We start from the raw sequence: 10,062 nt of genomic DNA on the forward strand, positions 1-10,062 counted from the left end.
CTAGTTATCGAAAATGGTTTTTGGGTAAATTTATTAGCTCTTTTAATTTTGATTGGCCAATGGGAGACATACAAAATTTATATAAATACCCCTTTCTCTTCTCTTCTCTTCTCTTCTCCCATTCACCTCTCATTCTCTCAGTTTATTTTTGTCATTTCGTGTGGAAACGGCCACATAGATAGTCTGTCGATGGATATTCATAATGCTCCTATTGGTGTTCTTTAATGTTATGGTTGAGAACGTTATGATAATCGATGAAAACATTATGAGCAAAATGTGGGAACAACCATGTGTTAATATATTTGGTTTGCCATTAACTAAAACAATAAAACAACTCTATATTTTGGTTAAATTAAAATATTTCTAACTCTTATTTGAATATATACTATTTGTTCTTTGTGAAATACATTCTTAGAGTTGTTGTGATGTTGTGTCCTAGCAATTAGTCCTTGCAAGTTGACCAATTATAGCCTAAGAGAGTTAAAGGAATCTTCTAATCAAAGATAGTGCTTGACTTAAGGGAACTCACAAACATTCTAAAACTAAAAGAAGTAGAAAAGATAAGTATATTTAAAGTCTTGAGTGCTCATCTTTATTCTCCACAAATGTCCTTTCATTGTTAATTGGTACATTTTATTTGTCGTTAAGGATAATTGAAAGCACTTACAATGCACAAATATTATTTTATGTCAAACCTAATATCACTTTGTGTAAAACAACCTTTAGACCTATCTCCCTTTAATCCCTCCGCATGCTTTCTTACTTTCCATTAGCCTCTTTTAATTTTATGATTAGCTAATAAAACTTGGCCTAATGGATGAGATCAAATTCATAATTATTGCCAAGTACATTATGATAAAGATTATGATTAATATCGTGTCAATCGTATGCTACTTGCAACTAATTAAAATAATCACCTCCATTTCCACTTTTTTTGAAATAAAAATAAATGTAACATTTTAGTAAAAAATTCTTCTCTTCCTTTTCATAAATTTTTTCTTTTCCTCTCCTCTCCCTTAATTTACTTTCAGAAAAAAATATTTTTTTATTTTCTATTTTTACTTTTAGTTACTGTACTTATCCTGCATTAAAAGTAAAATAGAACAGGTCTTCTGAATATGGATATGGTCCAACCGTGAACACTTGTTAACTCACTAGTGCTAATAACTTACCACACATTGAACTTTTTTTTTTGTTTAGAAAACTCAACGTTGAAAATGTAATACGGTTCGTTTTTTAACCATTTCTTTAGGACCCATATAATTGAGTGGGTCATCCAAGATTCAAACTCTAACTCAAATATAACTTATTAATAAGAAAATTGCCTACAAAATATTAAATTGAAAATAAAGTAGAAAACATTTTTTTGAAGGTAAATAGACTCTTGTGTGTCTTAATTCTTGAACTTTTTGACTAGGGTTTTTCATGAAAATAGAATATGTATATGCAAAAGTTGTAGTTTCATGCAAGTTGCTTTTAAAATATTTTGTCCAAAAACAGAAGAAATGTTGTCACAAATAAAAGTTTGGTACACTATATAAAAACTTTGATTAGTTTGTTGTAAAGCTAATTAGGGGGTATACAATAATTTCCACTAAGGTTTGGTTTCAAATATTATCCTAATTAATTTATTCCACTAACTTATTAGACTTTAGTGCCCCAACAAAAGCAAAGTGGTCTACATTTACCTTTTTTTCTCATTTGAATAATATTAATTATTATGCTTTCTTTTTAATTATTATTAGTGCAAAAAATTAATAAAACTGTCAAGTTCAAGTTTTGTTGTCAACAAAAGCTTCCTCCTTAGGGAATTTATTTCTTCTTGCATTATACATAGGAAACATTAGTTTTGTGAAAGTACATGTAGAAAAATACCAACATGGATTTCATGTTTCTCAAGAAATTCACACTCTTCTTCCTCCTTATTTCTGGCTCACTTTTAGCAACTTCTTTTGCTGGTTAGTCTTTTTAGGTCTTCTTAATTATAGTGTTTAATATATATTATATTAAATTTATACTATGTTGTTGGGCTTAGTTTAACATATGTAAATTAAATTACTTATTTATATTTGATTCCATGATTTTGGTTCATAAGTGTGAGGCATGTGATCAACTTGGTAACTTTAATCTTTGAATTATTTTTTTTTCATAATGTTCAAATATATATATATATAAATTAGATGAAAGGAATAGTTACCTATGTGTTCTTATTGCATGTGCAGGTCGAGCATCAAATTTCATAAGAATCTCATATGAAGATATGAATGCAGTCCAAGAGGTATGCATGACATGCAACTCAGCTCAATAGTATATATTAATTTATTTATTTCTAAGCACAAAATGATAATTTTCTTTAACTATTTATTAATAGAAATCTTAAAAATTTGGTTACTTGAGCACCAATCTCTTTTTATTTATCTAGCTAGCCACATCTCTCTCTCTCCCTTTCTCTCATGTTTAAAGCCTTGTATACCGAACTATCAAATGGTGCAAAACTCATGAATTACCTTTTTTTTTTTTTTTTATAATCTCATGAATTACCTAATTTAAGTTATCTTAATTTCTATTTGAAATACTCATGAATTTTTTTTACTCAACTCATGAAATAGAAATCCTTTTTTTTAATTCATTTCCTCTTCTATTTCTTGTTTAATTTGTAGCTAGTTCACACAAATAAAAAAAAAAAAAGAAGGGTAAGAGCTTTGTGGTGTAACTAGGTTGAAGAATCTTCATTATTTCTTGACCATCAGATTTGTCGTCTCTAACACTTAAGAGCATTATAACTGGCATGTTGCCTTTTATTGTCTCTAAATTTTCATCGTCATTTCAATTTTTTTAATAATTCGTTGTATAAAAAATAAACATAGAAAACTATCGTTTTCAATTTTTGACGTTTAATTTGTAGCATATTTAAACTGTTAGTAAACTTTAATTCAAGGATCTTGATATTATAATTCTTACTAAGCCATAATTTTCTATAAGAGTAATAATACATACCCGGATCCATATTCCATACTGCGGAACTTCTTTAATATTCTTGATTCTTTTATGTAGTTTTCGCCTCTCAGCCTTTTCTTTTCTTGTATCCATGATGATGAAGATACCTTTTAGTTTTTGTGTCACGAACATATAACCACGTTTCTCTTGGTTAAAATTTTTCGGTAAAAAAAAATGTTTACTTGAAAGTATGGTCGCCATTCACTAATTAATTTGTCAACTACTTACTTGGGGAGTCCGGAGGAGCTCAGGAGAAACAATGGGGCAATGGTACAAGACCACACAAGAGAGTGAGACGCCACATCCCAACCCAAAACCTTAAGGTGTTAGGTTAATGGATCACCTGTCTTATAAATCCAACATTCTTTCCACACATAGTCGATGTGGGACTTAAACACTCACACTTGAAACCCAACACTTATATATGTATTCATGCTTTCTTTGTTTTGATAGGTAACAACAAGGAGGGAAATGAATGAGGAAGAAGTAAGCAACATCCATGAGAGGCTTCTTAGAGCTAATACAAAAGATTATGGACGATATGATCCATCACCAACTTTTTCTAAGCCACCTTTCAAACTCATACCAAATTGAATTAATGTTCAAAATATGAATCTTTGGAAGTTGGTACCAGAGTTATAATATAAGTACTATATAATATAAATAATCTACTGTTTAATTATCTTAGTGTAATATATGACTCTAATATATATTATATATAGACATGTATAAATATATCTAAATGCTTAGTCATGTTTTCAAGTCTATAATAATGAATGAGTTATTATAGAAGATGTACATGTAGGCATGTTTTAAGTTTTGTTATGTGTTAATATACATTATTCATATGACCATGAATTGGTGTTTTGCATGAAAGGAAATAATTAATACTCCATCCGGCCTCAATTATAAGCAAATTATATTTTTTTAGATTTATTGGATAATCAATGTATCTGACTTTAATTAAGTCTAGATACATTAGTATTCAAATGTATCTAAAAAATGAAATTTGTTTATAATCGAGGCCGGAAAGAGTAAGTCCTAAGTTTGGTGCTTTAGCAAGGTTTTGCAGGTGTGTGGCGGCATGATTTTACACTACTAGGTAATGTATTAAAATTATGTCACAAATGAGTTTAGCAACGAATAATATATAATTCATAAGGATTTTGGGTCTTGCAAAACGTTAATCCATCACAAATTTAGACGGATTTCGTCTGTCACGAATCTGATAAATTCGTCACTAAGAATTGAGTAAATATATATATTAACATCAAAATTCAGATTTTCGTATTATAATGACGAAATACAACCTCCCTCTCTAATATACCAGGGATAAATTTGATCACAAATTGGATATATTATATATTCAACTTTTTTTAAAAAAAAATTGCTACTAAATCTAAAGAACCACTTTCCCACACCCAAAACTTCCAAGCCAACTACACATGAGGCTTCCAATATGTAAATGAGTACATGAAAAAAGAGAGATAAGGAGTTTGCTGATTTGAATGGAATTTTTTTAAATGAGCCTTTAAATTGACAAATTCTCAACCCACAATAACATTTTTCCCCTACCCAAAAAAATTCGAAAAACATTTTCCGAATTTTTTATAGTTTAAATTTTACACTAGAAACATACTTCGGAACGTATTTTCCGATTTTTTTTGCGCGATAGGGGGGTAAACGAGAAATGTTGTGGTGGGTTGAGAAATTGTCCTCTAAATTAATGTGTGTTCTTGATTTTTGGGTGTGCCGGTATTGCAGGAATGTGGCTGATGCATGTGTTTTCTAGTTGAGACTCTGTGGACGATGTTTTCTCTCCCCACCTCCCATGAATTTTTTATCCCCCTAAATTTTCAATTTTGCCCTTGAAAACAACTTCGGTTTGTAGAAACCGAAGTTTTTTTTTGCCTTGAAAACAAATTTCGGTTTTTAAAAACTGAAATTTACTCTGAATTTGCAGTAGTAAAAATTCGGTTTCTGCGAACCGAATTTTTCTGCAAGGGCAAAATTGTAATATTGGGGGTATAAAAGATTCACGGGAGGTGGGGAGAGAAAACATCTCTGTGGACACTTCTCTCCTTCTTGGGCTTGGGCTTCTATCAATAATCCATGACTTTTGGAAAAGTAATTTGAGATTTACTTTTTGCACCCCGTAAATCTCACACACCTCCTGATATTCCAAATTTACCTCTCGCTACTTAGAATGCAAGTGTGTAAATAGCAAAAATTGAGGAAAAAAGAGTTTATATTCTAGGATGCAAACTGCGAACTGAGTTCGCTTTCTAGGATGTGAGTTTTATAAAAATCAAATTTTTTTGTCCTCTTCACCCCTCTTTCATCTCCCATGAAATAATTTTGATTGCAACACAGTTCGCAAGTTAAAGTGTCAACCCTTCATTCACCCCCAAGAAAATAGTTCAAATGGAACATTGTATGAGCGAGTGATTAAAAAATAAAATATTTCGAATGGAACACTGTGTGCACGCGTGTGTGTGTGTGTGTGCGCGCGAGCGTGATCAATACTGTCATAACCGCTCCAGTGGGCAATTAAAATATGGTACTAGACGGTGGCCAAATTTTTATAAGATTCAATAGTTAAAGTGCAAAGTGATCACACTCTAAATAGCAAACTTTGTTTCAGTTTGCACTCTAAGTAGCGAGTCACAATTTGATGGTGTTACCAGGGTTATGGGTGTAGCATTGCCCCTAGCTTTGCTGGATTAGTGGTGTTTGCATTTTGTTTCTCTGCTTTTGTGGACTTCACTTTTTCTATATCTTGACCAGAATAAGGGCTTGTTGCAGTGGCTTCACTAATGGAGGTGGTCTCACCTCCGTCACTGTTTTTAGTTTTTATTCATGTCTTTCTGTCGATTTAACATCAGATTGTAGTTCGAAAAAGCTGTTTTAGCATGCTGTTTTTTGCCGGTAGATTTTGTTGGTTGTATTTGGTCACGATTCTGTTATAATGGTGTTTGTGCAACTTCCTGTTTGGGACGTTTTGGCCACATTGTGTGGTGCTGGTGTATGGTATAAGGTGTTTGGCCACAACCTTTCCGATCTTTTAACCCTATTAACAAACAAAGACTATATATCTTATGTCGGTATGGTACGTAAAGTTTGACATATAAACAATAAAAATAGATGGAGAATATGAACCACCACAAAACAGCATCATCAACCCACTGATTTATGTTTACACGTAGTTACAATTCAAACGTCTCACTTGTTAGTGTTGTGTTGTCTAATTCCTACCAATCATACCGTAACTGCTGTATCTCTATTTCTTATCTATAAATCACACGCACAAAACTTGACAAAAAGAAAATGATTGATTATTATGATTTAAAAAAGTCTCTTTTATGTGTCGGCTTCACAATATTCACAGATATTCTTTTATAAATTTTTTGGTTAAATACAAACATGTTGCTTTATTTAATACTCCCTTCATCTCCTTTTATAAGACCTCATTTGACTAAATACACTATTCATATCTTGTTTTAACCATATTTTTCTAAAAGTATATAAATGTATATATTATAATATAAGATCTTGTTTGATTTTTAGTCAAAAAAAAAAAAGATCTTGTTTGATTTGTTTCGACGAATATTTTTAAAATATGAAATTTCTATAATTTTTAATAATGGACAATTAAAGATATTCGTAATCAAAGTTACGCATTGGTGTACGTGCAGTGGTCAACTGGTTCTTATATTTTGGAACGGATGTCGTTTGGTCTAGCTTTTTTTCCTCTTCTTTTTACCGGTCAAACAACAACTTCTAAAAGTTATGGTAAAAAAAAATTGTTTCTATATTTTAGAAAAAATAATAATATATTATCAAATATATCTTTTAACCCTATTATACTAAAAAACAACAACTTTTAACTTTTTTTTATAAAAAAATTAAGATTTACCAAACAATTTTAACTTTAGTTAAAAAGCTATTATTTTTAATTTAATGATTAAAAGAACTTCTATATCTAAAAAAAAGTTAGGCCAAATAAGCCCTAGGTAATTTAAATCACCGTGAAAAAAAAGTAAGAGTTCGATTCATATAAATTAGTAAAAAAAGTCTAACCGATCTGACCAATTTTTTATCAATAAAAAAAAAAAAAACAAAAAAAAAAAAAACAAAACTAAAGAGTAAAAAAAGCTACGGCTAAATCTCAAGGACCAATAGCATCTAATCATCTATCAACGGGTAGAAAATATGCACACATGTCGCTGTGAGCTTAACTCAGTTGGTAGAGACATCGCACTATATGTGCAGAAGCCCGGGTTCGAATCCAAGACATTCCACTTATTTACTTTTAAGGTGAATTTTCTAGCAACTAGGCAATTTGAAAAGAAAAAATATATACACACACGATTCGGATACATGTGCAATAATATATGTTGAGGGATTAAAAAAATGACAGAGTAGTAAATCAAGTGTACAAAACTTAATATAATACAGTAAATGTTAAAAATTTAGTTTTCAGACTCAATCAATCTAAAGAAAAAATTAGAAAAATATTAAATTGGAGGGTGCAAAATTTAATATGTTAATTACAATGCTTATTTTTTTACATTGTTTGTAATTTAAATTGAGGATAATTTTTTAAAAAAACATTATATTTTTTTTATTAAGGGGCCAACATTTGCATATGGCCTCCAAAAACTCATAAATGCCCCTGGGAATAAGGCACAAGGGTAAGAATTATAAATCAGTCATGATCCATACTATAGTCGAACTTGGCAAGTCAATATGCATTCTCTCAAGGTATGATACTACTAAGAATTTAAGCATGAATCTTTGTGCGTAGTTTCGAATATGATTCACCACATAAGCATAAGGGTGGTAATTCGAAACCCCATGATCTATGAAATAGAGAACAACGTTAAAATCATATAAATGATGTTTATATACTAATGTAAGCTATGATATGATTGCTAAAAGAAATACATAGCATATGACTAAATATATGGTGCACGAGCATCGGGATAAATCTTGTACTATAGTACTATATAAGTTTGTTTTCACCATTATATTAAAGGTTAAATATGTTTTTGGTCTCTATTGTTTTTCAAAATGTTTTTCTTAGTCCTTGAAGTTTTTTCCGCACTATTTAGTCCATGAAGTTTTTGTGTCAGTGTTTTTAGTCCATACTTTCCGGTTGGTAGGGATATCGCATATACTTCATTTGATATTTTTATAAGGAACACTTTTAAATTAATGTAGTCTTGACAAAAAAAATTTAATGTATACTACTTTGACCCAAATAGAAGGAGAACTTAATGTCTTGTATCATTTTTTTTGACACTATTAATGTCGGAAATGGATTTTGTTCAGTTGATTTTTCTATGCAGTCACTTTATAGCTGTTCGATCACGATCGGACAGTTTAAACAAATGCAGTCAATTAATGTAGATTCTAAATCATGATCGTTCGATCTTGATCGCACGGCTACAGATAACGTGACTGCATGACTGCACCAACAAACCGACTGCATGAAATCTGGATCCATTAGGGCCCGTTTGGTGCGCAGGATAACATAGTGACAGGATAGGATATAAAACAGGATAAGGATAGGATATGATAACAGCAGGATAACAGTTATACTCAGTTATCATATCCTGTGTTTGGTGCACACAGGATAACAAACATGATAACTATTATATTTTGTTTTTAATAGCTCATAATAATATGATAAGATATATAACATATTTAAATGATAATGACAAAATTACTATTGTAAAACAATTGTTATTTTTTTAAAATTATTTTGTAATACTTTTAATTTTATAAATAAAAAATATGAATAGGTAATCAAATAACTTTATATAATTTCAAATAAAAATTATGAGAAAATAATCAAGTTTAATTTTTTATATGAATCATGATCAAATAAATAACTCAATAATATATACATGTTAGATAAGCCAAATAAATATATGATATATCTCATACGTAAATAATCAAACTACTATTGCAAAAGAATTATATTTAATTTTTTATAAAATTTAAATTAATATTCCTATTTGTCAATTTTTTAATAATCATTTTACTTTAAAATATTGTAATTTTAGTAAAATTTTGATTTTTTAGAATATATAAATTACAAAATTACCCCTGTGAGAAAATCACATATATATTTAAAAATTAATTATTTTATTATTTATATTTTATTAATTTTATTTTATGTATTTTAAAATATATTTTATAAAATAAATCAGTGTTATTTTTTCTTATCCTATCCTACTGGTAACCCAGCTCAAATTCAGGATAAGAATTATAACTAGAGAGACATGATAGGATAAGCTTCAGGATTAACTTATCATATTCTGCTGTATCACCAAACACTGGATTGCGGCAGGATATAATACAGTTATCCTATCCTGTCTCTTATCATGTGCACCAAACGGGCCCTTAATGTCTTGTATCATAAATCATATCACAATTGAAAATGCAAATATTATTAGATGTATATTTTCACCTAAATTCAAACTTGAAATATCACAGTTACATGTGAATTTCAATGGTGTTTGTTGCTTAATCTTTAGATAAAAAATAAAATACATTAATGTCTTATTTTTCTTTTTTATGTCTGCTATCATCTAAAAATAACTTAAAATATTAAACATACTTCCTTTGGTTTTCCTTTTGCTAATAAAAGAAATTCCCTTTAGTTACAAGTATACACAAATTATTTCTTTTAGATATGTATAAATAATTATACTACTCAAACCTCTCACCACTACACCAAATCTAATGCCTTAAACAAATTTTTATTTTCTAAAAAGTAAAAAATTACTTATATATAAAATTACTTAGTGTATTATTTATATGATCTACTTTGACTATATTTATTTATTAATATATATATATATACAAATATTAACATATAAGATATTGTTTGATTTCTCTTAATAAATATTTTTAAATATACGACTTTTATAATTTTTAATAATACACAAATAAAATATTGATAAAAAATGTGAGATGTTATTTTAGGAGATATTGTAATACTATTACTTTTGTGTACTCTCTTACAAAAGGACAGAAAATAGTTATAAACAATTT

At 29.2% G+C, this 10,062-nt stretch overlaps 1 protein-coding gene across 1 annotated transcript; it reads left to right on the forward strand.

Annotated features, from left to right (window-relative positions):
• Positions 1-1,779: 1,779 nt before the first annotated feature.
• On the forward strand, positions 1,780-3,896 carry LOC123893801 (protein CASPARIAN STRIP INTEGRITY FACTOR 1). The gene is made up of 3 exons (XM_045943599.1): positions 1,780-1,958; positions 2,223-2,278; positions 3,451-3,896. Exons 1-3 carry the CDS (start codon positions 1,880-1,882, stop codon positions 3,589-3,591), a joined length of 276 nt encoding a protein of 91 aa, XP_045799555.1. The 5' UTR covers positions 1,780-1,879; the 3' UTR covers positions 3,592-3,896.
• The last annotated feature ends 6,166 nt before the right edge of the window (positions 3,897-10,062 follow it).

This window comes from Trifolium pratense, linkage group LG7 (assembly GCF_020283565.1).
Source record: "Trifolium pratense cultivar HEN17-A07 linkage group LG7, ARS_RC_1.1, whole genome shotgun sequence".
Taxonomy (NCBI): Eukaryota; Viridiplantae; Streptophyta; class Magnoliopsida; order Fabales; family Fabaceae; genus Trifolium; species Trifolium pratense.

Excerpts from the sequence above, each read along its gene's own strand:
- LOC123893801 (XM_045943599.1), top strand. The coding sequence starts at position 1,880 with ATGGATTTCATGTTTCTCAAGAAATTCACACTCTTCTTCCTCCTTATT. Across the intron at positions 1,959-2,222 it reads TTTAGCAACTTCTTTTGCTG|GTCGAGCATCAAATTTCATA; the intron begins GTTAGTCTTTTT and ends TTGCATGTGCAG. Across the intron at positions 2,279-3,450 it reads ATATGAATGCAGTCCAAGAG|GTAACAACAAGGAGGGAAAT; the intron begins GTATGCATGACA and ends TTGTTTTGATAG.